The sequence below is a fragment of the Prionailurus bengalensis genome, chromosome B4, assembly GCF_016509475.1.
Source record: "Prionailurus bengalensis isolate Pbe53 chromosome B4, Fcat_Pben_1.1_paternal_pri, whole genome shotgun sequence".
Taxonomy (NCBI): domain Eukaryota; kingdom Metazoa; phylum Chordata; class Mammalia; order Carnivora; family Felidae; genus Prionailurus; species Prionailurus bengalensis.
The window spans coordinates 88,060,110-88,080,557 of NC_057358.1; the positions used below are offsets into that span (position 1 = coordinate 88,060,110).

Below are 20,448 nucleotides of genomic sequence, written 5' to 3' on the forward strand. Positions count from 1 at the left end.
TGTACCCTGAGTGGCTCAGTCAGTTAAGCGTCGGACTTCAGCTCAGGTCATGATCTCACGGTTTGTGAGTTTGAGCCCTGCATCAGGCTCTGTGCTGACAGCTCAGAGCCTGGAGCCTGCTTCAGATTCTGTGTCTCCCTCTCTCTCTGCCCTTCCCTTGCTTACGTGCAGTCTCTCCCTATCTCAAATATAAACAAACATAAAAAAAATTTAAATTTATTTTATAAGTTATTTCCATATAAGTCTTATGTTTTACCTTTTGTTTAGTTATTTTAGGTTTTTTTTGGGGGGGGAGTCTAAATAGCACCTTAAAGGGTCAGTTTTACATCTTGTTTATACTTCTGTTTACCATAGTGCAAAGTATTTGTATATCTAGGAGGTACTAATTAGTTAATTTTTAGAGGTTAAATTTTTTAAAAGGAAAGAAAAGGGATACCATATGTATAGGAATATCATATATTTAGCGATCCACATGAAATCTGCATTTTTTTACGTTTACTTATTTTTTGTTTTTATTATTATTTTTTTAAATATTGTATTACTTGATTTTATTTTACAGTAGGTGGTGGGCACAAAGCAATCCTCCTTAGTAAAGTTGACAATCAGCTTCACTCAGAACATTTTTAATAATGTACATTACAAAAAAAGTATTCATCTTACAAATTGTTCTGCAATCCAAATATGCAATAGCTTGGAAAACAACGTTTAGAAAACAAAAGCCAATGTAAAAAGACAGATTAAAACAACTAGAACAGTACAGGTTTTATATGGCTCTGATTTTACAGTTTACTGCATCATCAGTGTCAGAAATCTGTTCCTTCAGCTGGCTCCATTGCTTAGGATTTAAAGAAATACCTTTTCTTCCTGGTTTTATTTCACCTTCCGGATCCATCCAGTATTCTCTAATATCAATTAGGACTTTCCCTTTATAGTCTCGAACACTGACATACCTCATTTTCCCAGTCTGAAACATGTTATCATCTCTGTGGCTCCTACTCTTCTTAGAGGATGATAGGGCTCTTGAAGTCTCACCGGTCTTTTGCTTCTTTACAGGTTTTTCTGGAGTAACCTGCCTTTTCTACTTTAACTTTTTGTCAACCCGACACTCAGAATCACTGCCCGAAGAGCTTGAAGAAACAAGTTCCTTTGACTTAGGCATTGCTCCACTCTTGCAGCTGAACAGCCCTCTGCTCACTTGCTTGCAAGTGGAGTTTACTTATTTTGAGAGAGAAAAAGCATGAGCTGGGGAGGGCCAGAGAGAGAGGGAGAGAGAGAATCCCAAGTAGGTTCTCTGCTCACAGAACCCAACTCTGGGCTCCATGTCATGAACCGTGAGATCGTGACGTGAGCGAAAATTAAGACTCAGAAGCTTACCCGACTGAGCAACCCAGGTGCCCCTGCATTTCAGTCTTTCATTTGATATGTTAAAGAACTTTTGTTGTTGTTGTTTTGTAGAAGCCAGGGTTTGTTGTTGTTGTTATTTGGTTGGGTTTTTTTGTTTGTTTTGGGGCAGTGTTTTGTTTGTTTGTCTTTGAGAGACGGTACACATGTACCCGTGGGTGGAGCTGGGGAAGGGCAGAAAGGGAGAGAGAGAATCTTAAGTAGGCTCCACACCCATTGCAGTCCCTGACCCAGGCTCCATGGGACCCCATCTCCCAATCATGAGATCATGACCTGAGTGGAAATCAAGAGTCAGATGCTTAACTGACTGAGCCACCCAGGTGCCCAGGTCAGAGGTTTTGAATTAGATGCCATGTAGGTATATATCTTTCAGAGTTTGGGGTTGTAAACCAATTATATGTTATAGAAGAAAACCGTATTGGTTTCAGTGTATTAATTGTTTTATGAGCATATTGTCCTGTAGGGAGTATTCTGGATCTCCTTATTCCCAAGTGTGGACTTCATTTTAGGTTTTTTTATTTTACCTGATATCTAAAATCATAAGTCTTTAGGCAGCTTTATACCTCCCTGATATCTTATGAGTACATTTTTGGATTCAAATTGCTGTTAACCTGAGTTTCATAATACTACCTCCGCTCTTGTTTTATGCTATGTAAGTAAATAATCCATTTGGATCTTTGGTAAATTTGTTCTCATTTTGAGGTCAATTTTCATAGATGTGAAAAGTATGTATTTTTTTTAAAAGACAACATAGGAAAAAACAGAACATAGGAACTTTGATGAAGGGAAGCATCATTAATTTTTTTTAATTGTAAAATTGTTTCTAGTACAAGTAGTGGACCTCTGTTAATTCCCTTCCTAGCATCCATTCCCTCTTGCTTCCTTCTGTAGTAGGCTGCACTCTTCTTTCATTTCCAGACCTTTGGATTGAGATGAATTAATCTCATTCCTTCCTTAGGGTACCTTGATTAGTTTAATCTAATTTAAACCCTCCCCACCGCCACCAACCCCACCTTCATTTCTGTCCAAGTTACATAATGCCAGTGAGTGCTCCTGGACAAGGAGTTTCCTCTTTCTTTTTAAAAAGCTGCTAAAAGAGGCCCTTCTCATATAAAATTGTGAAATGTAGAATGGCTGCAACTGTTTTTATTGGCAAGTTTGGAAGTGGCCAAAGGATGGACCTACCCATGGAACAGGATGGAACCAAGAGAATGGCAGGAAGGTGGACCAGCAGCCCTGACGGCCTTGTGCATACCTGGATCGGATTTCCTCTGGGTTTTTAATTAGTGGGCAGTAGAGTCTCCTTCTCTACTTAGAACTTGTAATACTTTTGTTTAGAAGCATTTATCATGTAGCTCCTGTATGCCAGGCACTGTGATAGACATTAGTAATATGGAGCGACAAATGGAATAGATTTCTTGTCCTTATAGGGCATATAGCTAGAATGGAGGAACAGACATGTAGTGAGATGAGTGGGATAAAGTGTTACCGGTACAAACCGTAGACAGCCCACAAAGATGGAAAGGCTTTTTCATAGTTACCAGAGAAAAAAATTGATGGAAGAAATTATTTCTGTCACTGCTCTTATAGTACCAAAAGCAGGAGAGCCTGCTCTTTAAGCCTACAGTTATCTTCATTCTGTGAGCAGTGGTTTAATTTCAGCAAAGCATTATTTGTCGCATTAGTGTTGATTTGGGTTTGTATATAACTTGTATATAACTCTAATTTAAGGGCTGTAAAAATAGGAATTTATTCCTAATAAGTTTATACAAACTTAAATTTATCAGTAACTGGGTAGGTTCATGATTTTTTTTTTTTTTTTTTTTTTTTTTTTTTTTTTTTTTTTTTTTTTTTTTTTTTTTTTTAAGGAAGTCCTTAAACTACTCAGTTTTGAGAAACACTAGTTGGGATAGGCACTGGGAAACCATTGAAAAGTTGAGTCAATGGATGAATGGAAGGCAAGATTGTAAGTCCAGAAATCTTTTAGTTTAGGTTGGTAATGAGCAGTTTTTTTTTTTTTTTTTTAATGTTTGTTTATTTTTGAGAGAGAGTGTGAGCGGGAGAGGGTCATAGAGAGAGGGAGACAATCCAAAGCAGGCTCCAGGCTCCGAGCTGTCAGCACAGAGCCTGAAGCAGGGCTTGAACCCATAAACTGCAAGATCATAACCTGAGCCAAAGTTGGACACCCAACTGATTGAGCCACCCAGGCACCCCAGCAGTTTGAATGAAGGTGCAGAAGTGGGATTTGAGAGAAAGGGTACAAAATATGTTCCCTACATAGCCTTGTGGCTGATATGATTTGTGGGATGAGAGAGAAACCCCAGATGTCTAGTCAGTGACTGGATGGATACTGCTGCTGTTCAGAGAAGTAGAGATTATAGGAAAAGGAACAGGTTTTTTCTGGGGCTGAAGTGGAAGTGTGTGGAGGGGGTGACAGGATGACACCTGTTTTGAGTATCTTGAATCTAAGGTGCCTTTTAAACATTTAGGTTAGTAAGTCGTATAGTTTAGGAGACAGGAATATAATTTGGGAGTCTACAGTATTTAGAAAGTAATTGAAACCAGGGAATTATTTTTGCCCAGGAAAAGTTTACTGAGTGAGAAGTGAGGTCAAAGATATTCTAGACAGTCTTGGAAGAGGAGTCCACATTCTCTCGTCTCTGTTTTTTTGTGCTACTAGCCTCCCTATTCAAAGTCCCTGGGGAGTATGTCTATTTGAGTAATCAAAGAATATTGAAGAAAAGAAAAGGTATTTCTTGAGAGAGATTAATTTTAAGAGTAACAAGCATTAAATACTGCTGTGTATTTAAGACTTTTGGTATTTTCCCCAAACTCACAGATTGCCCCCCCAGGAATAGAGATATTAGACTACGCACCTTAACCTATGTCATCTCTATCCAGTCCACAGAACTGGCAACTTTTTTCTTTTTTTTCTTTCTTTCTTTCTTTTTTTTTTTTTTTTTTTTTGTTGGTCAACTTCAGCAACAACAAAAACTTCTCCTTCTTCTCCTTCTTCTCCTTCTTCTCCTCCTTCTCCTCCTTCTCCTCCTTCTTATTCTTTTTAAATATTTTATGCATGAGGGCCAATTCATAAAAAAGAACTATGTTTAAAATAATTGAGTAGTTCACCTGTGGATATACAAGATACCTGTTCAGAGTAGGGGATACTTTTAAAGCAAGAAGTTAAAGACTCTTCTTTACATAGACTGTCCTTGATGAAGAGAAGGAAATCTGAGTCTGAATACCTCCATTTATTTGAGACACTTGAAGATGTAGCTAGGCTTCGGTATAAAGCAAGACTGCAGTGGTTAGAGGGACCCTGATATACATGTGTTGTCAATAAACATTGATATTGAAACTTTCCAGCAACACAGTGTGCCTAGAGAATAAGATGTTACAGTTTCAAAATTTGAGAGTAGAAACCTGCATGTAAGAAATGAGGAACTATGTGATAGGTCTAACTATATCTAAGGCAACAAATAGTCCTTTTGGTGGTTTTTTTTTTTGGTGTGTTTAGGAAAGAAAACACTGGTTTTATGTATCTTTTAAACCACTACTTTGGAACTATTAAACTTTAAAAAATGTTCTTATTCCTTTTCTTTACTGTGTATATGTGTAAATATAATTGGTAAACATTTTATACTCCTTACAACTTATTTATTTATACTTATTTGTACTTATTTATGATATAGACATGGGTCAACTCTTAATTAATCTCAAGAAATCAAAACAGTGTTTGGCAAATCTGAAATCTTTTACTGACATCTAGATACTAATCTAGCATGCCATAGGACTGATTTTGGAAACTGTTAAGAAGGTCAGGCTGGCTAGAATTCCAGAAAGTCAGGACAAATGACATTGCTATTTATGATGATGGTTCAGTGTGATCAATTTTTGTTGAAAATGAAGCAGAAAGAAATATTGAATTTGAACATATATGGGGTACCTATGGTTATAGTGAAGATGGGGAGAACTTGAAAATCATGGCAGAAGAAATCTCAGTGACCACAGAATGGCCCTGTAACAAACCCAACAGAGTTTGAGATGAGATATGTGAGTATAACAAAGTATAGATAATAATTTCAGTGTCCTTGAATTTTGTATTTGTTTTGTCTGATTTTTCTTTCTCCAAATCTTTATTATAAATGTGCTATGGTTTGTACATCTAAAATGTGTTCAGAATCTGACTTCTTACCATCTCAGTCACTATTACCTTGGGCTTATCCACCATCATCTTTTGCCTACGTTATTGCAACTGTCTCCTAAATTTTGTTGCATATTGGACTCACCTGAAGATTTGAAAAAATACTGATGCCAGCTCCCGCTGGCATTCCTTGGAATATATTGCAACCTGGGCATCAAGGATTTTTTTAAGCTGCTGGTGTCTCTGATATGTACTCCCCGCAAATTATCAGAAAATCAGTAATCTTTCCCTGAAGTAATTTATTTTGACTATATTTCTGCTTGTAGCCATATTAATTTAATTTGGGACATTTCCATTTCTTAAAGTTGTAGAACTAAGGCCTTCTTGGTTGTGAGCAGTGAAAGCTGACTGGCTGGTTTAAGCAGAAGTGAAGTTTACTGCTGTCATCAGAAAGAATTCTGTCTTGTTTCTGCTTTTCTTTGCCATTAGCCTCCATATTCAAAATCCCTGGTAGGTGTGTCTGTTTGGATTAGAAGAAGCTGCCAGGCCATGTGGGAAAGCCAGGTATCTGGCATTTTCAATTTTTAATAGTGGGAGATAAGTTCCACTTGCTTACTCATCTTGCTAAACTCATGAAGTTGGGAAATCTCTAGACACAGGCAAGGGCTTCACATGCTTGGAAGCCAACAAAATGACGAAGGTCCGCTATACATAGGATAACCTACAATGTGTTATTTATTTTAATCCACTGGTACTCAAGCTAAGAACCCACAGGACATTAATATTTTTAAACCTTTAGAACCTGCTACCACTTGTCCCTTAGTAATCAATAAGAGATAACAAAATAAATGAACAAGTAGCAAGCAAATTAATAGGACAACTTAGATATATAGTTTATGAATATTGATATATTATTTTTGGAGACCAGTATAAGTATAAAATAGGCATGGTTCTTGCTAGTAAAAATGTTCTGAGCTTCTATGATGGAAGTTATATATCAGTGTTATATGCCAGCACTGTCCAATAGAAATAAAATGTGGACCACAGATGTAATCCATATGTGTAATTTTAAATTGCATTAAAAAAGTAAAAAGAAACAGGGGCATTTAATTTTAATAATATATAATTTAACCCAATATGTTCAAAATATTATTTCAACATTTAATCAGTGCAAATATTTAAGGGATAGTTTGCATTTCTTTTCCATATTAAGTCTTCAAAATCTGTGTATTTTATACTTAGAATACAGCTGAGTTCAGACTAACCTCACATAAAGTGCTTAATGGCTACTGTATTGGACAGCACAGTTCTGTGGCATTTTGTAAAATGCTATATAACTTCCAAATACTGCCCACTAAACATACTTCTCGTGAAGCGTTTTAGGTACCTTATAAAAATCTAATGGTTGTTTAAAAAATGTAAACTAAAAGTAATAATAAAGTTCTTGGTTATTCAGTGTCTTTGAATCCAAAAAGGTTTTACTGGATTTTGCAGTGTTTGGCTTTTTTTTTTTTTTTTTTTTAATGGTCGGAGGAGGTATGAAATGGGGAAGAGAAACCTAATTTTTTTATTAGGCTTTGTTTCTGTTTATTATTTTTATATTTTATGAACACTTCAATTCATGAAGGATTAGATGTGCCTTAGGCAGAGAAGGGCGACGTGCTGTAGTGCCGAGCTTGCGTGTGAACAATCAAATGAATCATATTTTACGACCTATAATGTATATGGCACTACTAGGCTTTAGTATTTGAAGTTTTGTAAATAAAAGTAACAGTGATCATATATATTTCTTTCCCTAGCTAATCCATGTTGATAGTAAGTTTTATGTTCTAATTATTTTTATTCTTACAGGCTGCTGAATCAGGAATAATAAAAGTTAAAACAATAGCTGCACGAAACACCGAAATTTTGGCAGGTAATTTTTTGCATTAAAAATTCAACAATTAATGAAAATTTCACTAATAGTAAAAGTGCACACTGTAAAACAACAAAAAACAGCCATCAGTTTTCTGTAGCCTGTCCTCTGTGCCCTAGCATGCTATTTATGATAAATAATATGTAAAAGTCCCTAACTTATGAACTAATTGGGTTTGCCAAGGATGAATGTTATAAAATTCTCTGAAATTAGAAAGCTTTAAACTACTAACTCCTTACAGGCAAGGATTTGCATTCTCCTCCACCTCTTCTCAGTCACCTAAAACACACCTTACCCATAAAAGGCATTCAATTAATATTTGTTGTATTGAATTGAATAGAAGGTTGGTTCTCAGTCCACCTTCCAAGATCTATTTTATCTTTAGTATAATATAAACAGGTGATAGCGTAGTATTATAAATTTAGTAGTACTATATGAGTTTTGAATCGTAGGACTAAGACAGTATGGTCATGAAGAAAGAGTGGGAGTAGGGTGGAAGAAAGAAGAAAATGTTTTCTTACATTCTCGTGATTGAACCTGGTTTTCAAGGAGGAATTTTAAGAGTTGTCTTTGGCACTCTTTTGATAGTCTACTCGTTACTTTTTTTTGGTGCCTTCTTGTTCTTGCCTCTGTAATGAACATGGAAAAGAAGGAAACTGGATTTTCTGAGAATCTGTTACATGTGAGACATTCGTGCCACTTTGTCTTATAAAAGACAACCTTGTGGGGAAATGTTTTTATGTTATAGTAGAGCAAATCGAGATGCAAAGAGATTAAGTTACTTGACTAAGGTCATATGATAAATGGTGGAACTAGACTGAGGTCCCTGGCTGTTGAGAATCCAGGGCATGTTCTTCCTGCTACAGTACGCTGCCGTGATAATGTGAGGTTTCCACACTAGCCCCTTCCTCCCAGGTGTTTATACTTAACCATTGCTTACTTCACTGATTCTTTGTTCTGCATTTCCAGCTCCAGAGGTGCTATTAGTCTCAGCTGGTTACAGGAGAAAAATAGTCCTATTAAGTTAATTTACCCAAAATCCAAATAGTGACGAATCTCTCTAACTCTCATAAATCTCTTTACATTTTTAAAAAAGGATACCAGAAAAGCTCTAATTGGTGGAATTTCAAAGACTATTACAAAATGAAATGAAGACTTTTGGGGGGCAGTTTAAGGGTGGAAGGCGGATTTCACTTAGGCTTGCAGCTTTGCTGGACATGTGCCCATAGGGTGAGCTCTCCTGTGTTGCATCTGTTTCTCACAGCTTCTTCTCTGATTTTGAACATTGTGTCAAAACACCATATAGTTTCATAACATTATTCACAGCGTTGAATAATGCTCTGTGTGCATTTTGAGAAGGGGTATAGTGAAAGTGGTGGGTAAAGGCAAAGGTAGGTGTGGTTGGATTGGGAGGGTGGGCTAGTGGGTTTGGGAGATGCATGTTGGGTGGATTTAGCAACTGTGAGGACATTAATGTTTAAAGATAAATTATGATCTGGATATTTTTAAGTTGGCCAGGTGTATTAGAATATCCTTACAGATAATAACTTTTGCTACCATAATTGCTAATATCATGGTTAGTCCTTAATCATTTCTCCAACAGTGGAAGTTTTCATTGGGTCTGTAGTTGATGGAAAATTTTAAAAAGAGACTGATTTCTTCAGAGGATTGCTGTCTGGTGCAGAGTTCTATACTAAAGTAAGGTGTCTAATTGGTTAATCTTGAGGAGTAAGAAAAATTTTGTCTCAGTATGCGTTTAATATATAGGGGGCTATTAATTGCATTTTAATTCAATTAGCTGTATTCAAACTAAAACAAATCTTTATGCGCATACAATTAATAGTTCATGCTTTAATGTCCATAGTTTCTAGGGCCATGTACTTGAGGACTGTATTAGCATTTTCACTATTTCCTAGCATTTTTTACCAAGTATAACAACTGATACTTTAAAATGTATACATTTTTAGACCACTAGCATCTTGAAAATCAAGGGCTCTTAAGAACAAGGAAAGAGTTTAGTCAATATATAGTTTCTAAAATGCTTAGAGTATAGTTAACACTAAAAACAATTTTTAGTTGACTTTTTAAAAAATTTCATTTCCTGAGAAGTGTTTACTTCTCTATGGTGGTAGGGACTGTAAATTACTACTTTTGTGCTCTCATGGATGTTAAAGATATCAAACAATGGAGGAATCTCAAATGAAATGGGATATTGAATTCTCAGATATCTCTACATATTCCAAAAATACAAAGGGTTGCTATAAAAATCAGAATCCTTAATTAGGATCAACTAGTCTGATCAGTGATACTTAGCACAGATTTCTAGCCAATTTTAGTTTTCTGAGATTTATTTTCCAAGGGAAGGTTATTTACATTGCAGAATAAATCTTTGCTTTACATCTCCCCTTCTCTTAAGCATCCTCCTTTAATGTTTATTTTTCTTTGTTTTCACTGCTGTCATGAATGCTGACATAAGTGGGAATGCTATGCCAGGTAATGTCAGCATTGATTCAAATATACAGATCATTATCTCCACATTTCCTTTTCCTTTCAAGATAAAACTCTGCAAATGAGAGATAGCAACATCCAGTTCTTCACTTACGAGGCCAAATGCCTTAACCTGACACTTGACTACCATATATTACAAATGTTTTTATTAAGCCAGCTTACGGTATACTTGAAATTGACTGAGAAGGCTTGTGTTATACAAAAATTACATAAACAGAGAATCTGTTTTTGAATATTTGAAACAAGGAAACCAACGAGGTTGTGATATCTTACAATTGTGTTTAACCCATATTCAGAACCGTAGTGGTTACATCTACCTATGGCTGCTTTCAGCCACAGTCAGTATACAAATAGAATTTGTACGTAGATGATCACTGTGTATGATTTGTGTTCTTTTCTCACACAGTTTCCCTCATCTTTTTCATATCCCCATGGTCTTGTTACTAAAACATCTTTAAGTAGCAATGAACAATATACTTTGGAATTTTTTTCTGATGTTAAAAGGTAATTTATCTGCTGATTTTATTTAGTATTTTCTATTTTAGCAATACATATGCTTGTGATATTTTACAAATATCTAGAGAATATATCATAATATATTCTTAATAAGGAAAGAATTATGTAAGAATCACTGGAAGAAATACAAAGATGAGTAGTGTAACTCACCTATAGTCTATATGGAAATATAAGAAATATACTTGAAAAGTGTGTTTGTGCCTGCCTTTCATTCCATTTGCCTTTTGAAGTCCTTTGCCAGAAATTTTTTCTTCTAGAGGACATACTTCCTGAGGTCAGGATCAATATCTTATTCTCCTTATATTGCTAGAAGTTAGCACATTACATAGGAAATAGTAAGCCCTCATTTAGCGCAGGCCAATAGTGAGTGAGTCATTCCAAAATGTGAGTAAGTCTGTCAGTGCTACCTCTAGTGTGTTTTTCTACTTTTCAGTCTTTGCCATAATTTTACATGTTATGATGATTCAAGTAGATGAATTTTGTCATACTTCATTCATATCAGCCAGATAACAGAAGAATGAAGGAGACAGACTTTAAATGGAGAATTTTCATAGTGTGGTGGTAAATGCCAAGATGGAAGCATAGACAGGCTTATTTATTATGAGAACATAGAGAAGGCAGGCACCCAACCCAGTCTGGGAATCTTAAGCTGAGTCTCAAAGCTTAAAAAGGAGTTAGCCCAACAAGTAAGGTATAGAAGTGGAAAGTAAAGCAGATTACTTAAATATATGAGGTATAAAACAGTGTGGTCTATGTGGATACACTATTCAGGTATTGCCATTGTGTGGCTTTCTGAGCTGCTGGATGGAAGGAGTTTGAATCAAGGAAGTGACACATTCATTTTAACGTTTTTATGTAAACTCGCCCAGCAGTGTGCAAGGTGTATTTCAATGTACCATCAGTAAAGTAGAGGTCTGTTGGTAGGTGGTGTCTATAATCCAGGCTAGAAGACCGAGGGGGCTGTAACTAATGCCCTGTGTGCAAGTTAACCTAGTGGGTGAGAGAGATTACATAGTTTCTCTATGGTATAATGTGTTCTTATTTATTCTTTTTTCCTTGGATTTTTTTTAAACTTTTAAAAACTTTAATTTGTATTCTGCCTTTTATTATATCATAAATACTTTTTTTGATGGTATCTTTTGTATTTTTTTAATTGCTTCATAATATTTTTTAGCCAGTGATTGTAGCTTATTAACCATTCCTTTATGTGAGGCATGTTTCAGTATTTAGAATTATTTTTTTAAGGTACATTTCTAGCAATTAAATTATTAAATCACAGGGTATGAACAGGTTCTTGGAATTTGTTACCACAGTGCTTTCTGATAAAAGTTTATGCCTTTAGCAGTAATAGGTGAGTGTATTTTTATAACATCCTTGCCTGATTATTGTTTTAAAAAATGTTTTTGGGAATTGAACAGGTAAATGACTTCTTATTTTAATTGATACTTCTTTTTAATATTGAACATTTTCCTTTGAGGTTATTAAATTTCCTTTTTTCATTTTACATTTATTTCTTTCAGTTTTTGTGTTTTTCTTATATTATTTGAACTATTTTATAGCAAAGGTATTAACTTCCCATCATGTTTATATTTCCTGCAGGTCATTTACCTTTTAATTTTTAATTGAGATGTTTTTCATTTTTACATAACATAATTTTTCTGATTTGTTGCTCTCCACTTAGGAAGTCCTTCTCCTTCCACATAGTGATAGTCATTTTTATTTTCTTTTAGTTTTTTTGTTTGATTTTTTCTTAATAATATATGGACTGATGTGAGGACCTAGATTCTTTTCTCATTTGTAAAATTACTAACCAATTGTAATAGCTAGCATCATTTTTTAAATAATCCTTCCTTTTCATATAATGTGCTTTTAATGTGAAACTGCCCATACTTTTATTTGTCCTTCGATTCTTGACTCATTTAAAGTATTTTCAGACTATTTGAACCATTAAATTTTTTTAAATTTTGTTAGAAATATCAGTCTTTCCCATAACTAAATTTTAAGGGATTTTGAGGGTAGCAATCATATCTACATCATATTTTATTTCTTTCACAAGAATTATAATTTGTTATTTAATGACCATTAAAATTTATCATGATGAAACTTTTATTAACCCCCATTAATGTGATTCATAGTGGGGTATCCTAGTTTAATTCTTTCTTTCCAGGATAAAAACTACAATTATGCAGTGAAACTGTTCAGAGCAAGGAAACCCCTAGGATATGGGGACCTGCTGGACCTCTTTCAGGTGTGTGAAAGTGTATCATTTGATCTCACAGTTATAAAATTTGGAAATAAAATACATTTATCCAACAGTGTTATTCTATTAAAGGAGTCATATTTATTAAGGGACTTAGGTTAAAAAAAATAAATTTTTCTTCCTTACCCCCTAAAAAGCCTGTCTTTATATTTTGAAGGAATTTGAAATAGAGAGTTTTGATTAAAAAGAGTTGAGCCTTTTCTTCTTAATTTCCTGGAATGAGTTTAAAAAATAGTTAAAGCAAGATGTCTTTATATCATTATATAGCTTTTTCCTCATGATTTCTAAAGTCTCAGCCCATAGGAAGGTTTTTATAGAAAGCTGTATTTAAAATAACATGTCATTAAAATTATTGTATATAAAGAGCATCTATCTCTCAATTGGAAGAGCAGGCTAATTTCTGTTTCCTAAGACTACTATCACTTTTACAAGAAGAAAAAAAAAAACTAACTTTTTTTTGTTGTGATTTCTGTCTTACTGCATTGTGATCTGGATATGGTAGATCCATTTTTTTCACACTGTGTTTCAAAAGACAAAACAGATCGATACGTTGTATTTTTTTTTTGTTATTGATTTATTCTGATAACATTGAAACATCCTTTTTTATTATTTTATTCTCATATAAACTGGGAGAAAGAATGGGAAGGAGGCAAGAGATGGATGTTGGATTCCTTTGTTTTTACATTAAAATAAAATTCATAAAAATTATTTTTAATACTATTTTAATTTATCCTAACTTGAGACACCTGGGTAACTGTGACTGCCCCCATATACAACATTTTGCTGAAACTCACTTTATGTTATTCTTTCTAAGAGGCACTGTTTTTTCACATTTTAATATTGCCCAAATTGATATGCATCTTACAGTTGATGGCATCTTACAATCATTGTGGGCCAGGTAGTATGTAGCTGTCATTTACGGTGCAAATGTGAACTTGTTTATAGGTTCATATTACTATTAATGTCATATGAGTTATGTGCATTGTTGATAACTTGTAAGTTTAATTGCTATTTAAACTGTCACCCTAGTTGTACAGAAATTTTCTGTTGACATCTTAATGGTAAGGTCACAAAAGCACCAGCATCAAAATGTGCAGAATGGGTGACACTGGCTTAGAAGATGATCTCAGAGACAACAGGGAAGTACTCTTTCAAGAAGTGAGGCATCCCAAACAATCTGATTATAAAATGGGCAGAAGATCTATATAGACATTTTTCCAAAGAAGACCTACAGATGACCAACAAGTATATGCAAAGACGCTCAACATCATTAATCATCAGGGAAATGTACATCAAAACCACAGTGAGATATCACCTTACACCTGTCAGAGTGACTGTTATCAGAGACGAGGGAATACAATGGCCTTGATAGATGACATTGTGAGGAACAATTCTAAGTGATGATAAAGCATTGTATCAGTTTAATTGACAGAATTAATATTGGCACTGATTTTTCTGTGTGACAGTTGAATGTGTCTTGAAGTCACTTTCATCAGAGACTCTATGAAAGTACATTTTTTTTTTTCCTTCTATGAGGACAGTTTCTTTTCCTTCATTTACCTGAAGACTTCAGGCAGACAGCATGAAAGTGCAGATCATTGGTTCCTCTGAGATACTTGTAACTGTTTGAACTTTGATTTGCTTTAAGTGCTGTTTACCTTAAAGAGTGGTAGCATAATGTTGTGGGAAGAACAGTGAACCAGGAGTTAGAAGACCTGTTTTCAAAATGTGGCTTTACCACTTAACTATGCACTTGAGCCAAATCATGCTCTAAAAACTCTCTATGATTATTATGATACTCAGATGAGAAACATGTTAACATCATAAAAATGATAAATGCAACTTGTTACTGTTGAAAACTTTTATTTGCTAAATGGCTAACTAGGCATGTTCAGCAGAGTTGGGGTAGCCTCACGCTTCAGCAATTCCAGCAGGATTGAATATGGTAGGATATTTACTGCTTCAGAATAGTATTTTTTGAGCTTTATTGTCCTCTGTTAATCATTCATAGAAATGTTTTGAGACATTGTTACGGTACCTTGTGTCTTGATTTGAATCAAAACGTTTATGCCTAGGAAATCAAGGAAATAAGGCAAGGGGAGCCCTTTTGGAAACACTGTTCTTTGCCAGTCATATTTGCCATCTCTTAGCTGTCTTAAGTCAGTAATTTATGCTGGCATACCGAAGGACTTTGCAGAGTATGGTGTAGGAAATTGTGGTCTTTATTTAGCATACTATAATGGGAGCTTTGGGAGAAAAAGGTGGGGATTTAAATGATGAAATTAATGTTAACACTGCTTTTACGTTTTTAATGTGATCGTGGATGACTTTCTAACAATTTCTTTTGAAAGACATGTTAAAACTCAGATTTGTATGTCTTCATTACAATTCTTAACCTCAAAAAATAATTGATGGGTTTCGTACCTTTGAGAACCATATACCAAACACATAAGTTTAATGTTCTCTTTCCTTAGAATCCCATGTTGTCTTTTTAAATTCTCTGAGGGTGGCAGACCTGTCTCATTCATCTCTGTATAGCCATTAAGTGTGTATTGACTTAATTTCACTTTTTAAATTTAATTTTTGGTTTTGTGCATTTTCTAACTTCTTAGATTTTTGTTACCACTTTAAAACTTCTGAAAGAATTGGCTTGGTAGAAGGGGTTAAATTAAGATTTGGCATTATAGCATGTGCATCCAATTAATTTAAAGTGATGCTTTAGTAACAAAAGGAGTAATGTTACTGTTTTTAATGAGTTTGTTTCTTGAAGAAGAAATTAGGGCTCTATAAATTCAAAGCATGTAATAAGATTGTGTGGAGATTCCGAACATTCAGAAGGGTAATGAGGATGATGTATATACTATTTTTAATTACTTTTTCTGCTCTAGAATATTTTTATTCATATTCTCCCTCTGCACTCTTGAAGAAATAGAGGGCTTCTCTGAGGCAGGATAGAACTTCTGAGAAGTTGTCCTTAAAAAGTTTGCAGCAGGAGATGAAGGAAAATCAAAAAAACAGTGCTAGGAGAAGGCCATGGGAAAGCTGAGGCTAAGGGGTAGTTAAGATACAGAGTCTGTAATATCTGTCTGAAGTATTTTAACTCTTATTATTTGATTTCTGTTTTGGCATTTATTTTACATAAAGTGGTTTTTATTAAGATTGTTATTACTGGTTGTAAATACATAAAAGTATTTCTACTTATGAATTAGATGTAATAATTTATTTTATATGTGTTCTGAATAAAGCTTTGAAAGAGAACAGCTCAGAGGTTGTTCAGCCGTTCCTAATGGGTTGTGGAACCAAGGAGCCGAAGATTACTCAGCTGTGTTTGGCCGCCATTCAGAGACTCATGTCCCATGAAGTCGTGTCTGAGGTAATGTGAAGATCTTAATTTAAACTGTGTACTTAAGAATCAAATCGGGAGTTTTCATTAGGGGAAAATGAAGTATACCTGATAATTTAATGTAAAACAATTTATGTGCTTGAAGGACATGGCTTAATTTTAAAAGATCACCAGATTTTCTCACTATTAAGCACTCATGAAGAATGAATAAAGATGAAGTGCATTTTGTCATGTCATGACTAAGAAGACACCATTGAGTACTATAGATCAGTATCACTGAAGAGAATATATTTATTTATTTATTTATTTTTCAATATATGAAATTTATTGTCAAATTGGTTTCCATACAACACCCAGTGCTCATCCCAAAAGGTGCCCTCCTCAATACCCATCACCCACCCTCCCCTCCCTCCCACCCCCCATCAACCCTCAGTTTGTTCTCAGTTTTTAAGAGTCTCTTATGCTTTGGCTCTCTCCCACTCTAACCTCTTTTTTTTTTTCCTTCCCCTCCTCCATGGGTTTCTGTTAAGTTTCTCAGGATCCACATAAGAGAATATATTTATTTTTAAAAAGGAAAAATGATGACTTTGCTATATTATCTGAAGTGATAATTTGTTGTTCATTAATTTCAGTGGTTTCTAATTACCTTATGATAGTACAACACTGAAAAACATTTCAGCGGTCTATCTGCATCCTGCTTTCGAGTGCAATGGTCTTTAACTTTGTGGTACTCCATAAGGTACTTCAATAGAAGTGATACATTCTTTTGCCTTTAATACAGCATTCTAAATGATGTCCAATTTAATTGAGTTTATAAATGTTTTGTTAATTTGAGTTGCATTTTGTTTTTTTATGACATTGTAAAGGGAATAATATATGAAACAGTAGTAGTCAGTCTCAATTAACTTGCATGACTATATTTATAAATGTCCACATGAAATATACCCATATTGTAGAAATGAGCTTTGATTTTTTTGACTAGACATCTCAGAACTGCATGCTGCTGTTTGCATATATTCAAATGGTACATTTTAAAGAAATTTATTTTTTGAGAAAAAATTAGTTTAAATCTCAGATTAGTTGAAAGATGTGTTTTGACCTATAGATCCAGAAACATAGGTTTTGTTATTATGACCAAGAACTTCTCTCCAAGTGAGGTAATATTTGTACATCTTTTCTTATTTAGGGACCTAAAACCTTATATTTTATTTGCTGACAGTAATTCAAATAATTATTTTACAGACTGCAGCTGGAAATATAATTAATATGCTTTGGCAGCTAATGGAAAACAGTCTTGAAGAACTTAAGCTACTTCAAACAGTTCTTGTTCTTTTAACAACCAATACGGTAGTTCATGATGAGGCACTTTCTAAGGTAGGAAACCTGTGGTCAAAGTTCATAATTGCTTTGGAGACAGTATTTGAATAAGCTCCCTGAAAGAGGAAAGCCTAGTACCGTTTGTACTGAAAGCAACTTCCCTGTAGTTCTTGTGATAATGGACATTGCATGTTTAAAAAACCACTAATGCTTTATTTTCCTCAGGTTAGAGTTAAAATCAGGTTAAGGTGATTGAACAGAGTCCTTTGGGAATAGCTGACAGGCTTAGTCATGAATAGGAAAAGAGAAAAGTACCAGAAAAATATAGAAGAATAGGAAACTGAGAGAAAAAAATGTGTTTGGGGTTATCAGTATTCTCCCGAATTGCTTTGAGTTTTCCCTGTAAGAACTCTTCCTTCTCACCTTTTAAAAATAATTTCACTTGTAGGAGTGCTTAGGTGGCTCAGTCGGTTGAGCATCTGACTTCAGCTTAGGTCATGATCTCATGGCTCATGAGCTCCAGCCCCGCATCGGGCTTGCTGCTGTCAGCACCGATCCCGTTTTGGATCCTCTGTCCACCCCCCTCTCTGCCTCTCTCTCTCTCAAAAATAAACATTAAAAAATGTCTAAAATTGTAAAATTTTGTAAGGTGTGTAAAATCACTTTGGGAAACTAGCATTTTCTTTAAAAGTTTAACCTTATATTTACCATATGATCTAGCCTTTTTACTTCTAGTTACTTATCCAAGGTAAATGAAAACACGTCTCTACGGAGACTTGTATTTGATGTTCACAGCAGCTTTATTCACAGTGGCTAAAAAGTGCAAACATCTCAAATGTCTATCAGCAGATGAATGGATAAACACAATATTGGTATACCTATACTGTGAAATACTACTCAGGTATAAAAAAGTACACACTACTGATACAGAGAACAACATGGATGAATTTTACAAACATTACAAGTAAAAGAAACCAGATGCAAAAAACAGTGCATACTGAATGATGACTGTGTTTGTAGAAAATGCCAGCTTACTGTAATGAAAAAGGCAACCAGGAGGTTGACTGGGGCCAAGCGTGGAGGAGTATGTGGAGGGCAAAGGAGCATCAGGAGAGTTTTAGGGTGATGGAACTGTCTTGTGTCTTGATTGTGGCAGTAGTTTCATGGGGGAATATAACTAAAAGAACTCATCATATTAAATACTTTAAGGGATTAGAATTTATTGTATATAAATTATAACTTAACCTGAAGTTGATTTTTAAAAATAAAGAATGACTTCTTTTAAAAAATTTTCATTTTATTCATTTATGTGTTTAGCCTATTTATATTTCTCCAAGTGACTTAGTGATGTAACAAATTTTGAGTACTTGTTCTTTGCAAAACAAGTCATTCTGGGGAAATAAAAGCATAACACATTTTTATACATATATTAAAAGAACCAAGTTGTGGGGTGCCAGGGTGGCACAGTCTTAGGTTAAGCGGCCAACTCTTGATTTTGGCCCAGGTCATGATCTCATAGTTTCATGAGTTTGAGCCCTGTGTCAGGCTCTGTGCTGACAGCATGGAGCCTGGTTGGGATTCTTTCTCTCCCTCCCTCTCTGACCCTCCCCTGCTCTTTCTCTCTCTCTCAAAATAAATAAATAAACTTAAAAAAAAAAGAACCAAGTTGTGAAATGTGTGTTTCACATTATCTAACCAAATCTTATGTGGCTGTATATTTACACAGTTTGAATTATTTCAGAATCCAAGGATTTTTGTGGCTTTATTGTATAAGAGAAGAGGGTGGGACTTCTGGTATCTGTGATTGGAACGGCCAAACATAAATTATTTAGTTTTGGGTTATTTCTAATAAAACAAATAGTTATTATGTTCTTCAACCTTTTTTCACACTAAATGAAAATTGTTCTTTTAGGCAATTGTTCTTTGTTTTCGACTACACTTCACAAAAGATAATATTACAAATAATACAGCTGCTGCTACAGTGCGACAAGTTGTTACTGTTGTTTTTGAGAGGATGGTTGCTGAAGACGAACGGCACCGAGGTAGAGTGATAAAAGTGGTTTCCTTTTCACAGTGGGTGGTTTTGCTTGCCTGATTCCTCTTTTTATTTTCCATCTTTGCCCTGTGAACTTAGGCATCCAAAAACTAGAATACTTTAAAAAACAGATTTATTTTAACAATATTATTACGTTGACAGTGGGAGTTTAGATAAATCCCTTACAGTGCTATCATCCCAAGAAGAGGCTCTTTATTTTCCATGTTTATTTCTAATTATGTATAATTTCACATTTTTTTATATCAGCTGTTGCATTGTATGTATTTTAGCCAAACATTATGTTCTATGAATTTTTCATGTCATTCTTTTATTTTTGTAATTTAAGTTTTAACGGTTGCACCGTATTTTGTAGCTGTTCTACAATTTAATGAACGAGTTTCCTGCTGGACAGTTATATTGTGTTCAGTATTTTAATACTGTTTTGAGTGTCTTCTTACATATTTTTTCCATTTGATTTACTTCTTTAAGGTAAATTTTCAGGAGTGAATTTCCCTCATGTGAATTTTTGTCTGTGCCTTTTAACATGTGTTAATGAATATTTATATAATGTAAAGATTAACCTTTTCATATCTTCATCAAGTATCTTTATTGTAACTTCAAACATCTTTTTCTTTGTGATTTTAAAAAACTGTCTAAAAACTTAGAAACATGTCAGTCAGCTAAAGATGCTCTGTTTCTGTTACAGTTTTTACAGTTTGGTAACTTTTAGCTATAGAAATTCTGCTTTTTTCATTTATTTTCCTTATTGGATGAAAAGTAAATTTTTTCCCATGATTAGTTTAAAGGATCATACGGTACTACCATCATGAGCAACCTATCTGCTTTATTTACTCAAGAAACTAAAGATTAAACTGGTTTTCCCTTTTACATAGCTTCCCCTACCCCACTCTTAAAATGCAGTTTGTCATTTCATTTGAGGTTCTTTTGGTAATACTGATAAAAAAAAAAATGGCAGTCTTAGTAGGTGATGGTAATGCTTGCTGCCTAC

The 20,448-nt window shown here is 34.5% G+C and overlaps 1 protein-coding gene and 1 pseudogene across 7 annotated transcripts in view; one reads left to right on the forward strand and one right to left on the reverse strand.

Moving 5' to 3' along the window:
* Positions 1-20,448, forward strand: part of MON2 (MON2 homolog, regulator of endosome-to-Golgi trafficking) — a 119,204-nt gene that overhangs the window by 7,848 nt on the left and 90,908 nt on the right. For 5 of the 7 annotated variants that reach the window (XM_043564776.1, XM_043564773.1, XM_043564777.1 and 2 more), the window contains exons 2-5: positions 7,397-7,460; positions 15,990-16,117; positions 17,330-17,461; positions 19,317-19,446. In XM_043564776.1, coding sequence (XP_043420711.1) covers positions 7,397-7,460; positions 15,990-16,117; positions 17,330-17,461; positions 19,317-19,446 — 454 coding nt within the window. Of the gene's footprint in view, positions 1-7,396; positions 7,461-9,936; positions 9,954-12,651; positions 12,733-15,989; positions 16,118-17,329; positions 17,462-19,316; positions 19,447-20,448 lie in introns of those variants that run through there. The other 2 variants (XM_043564779.1, XM_043564778.1) reach the window with 2 other exon arrangements.
* On the reverse strand, positions 605-1,254 carry LOC122473927 (annotated as a pseudogene).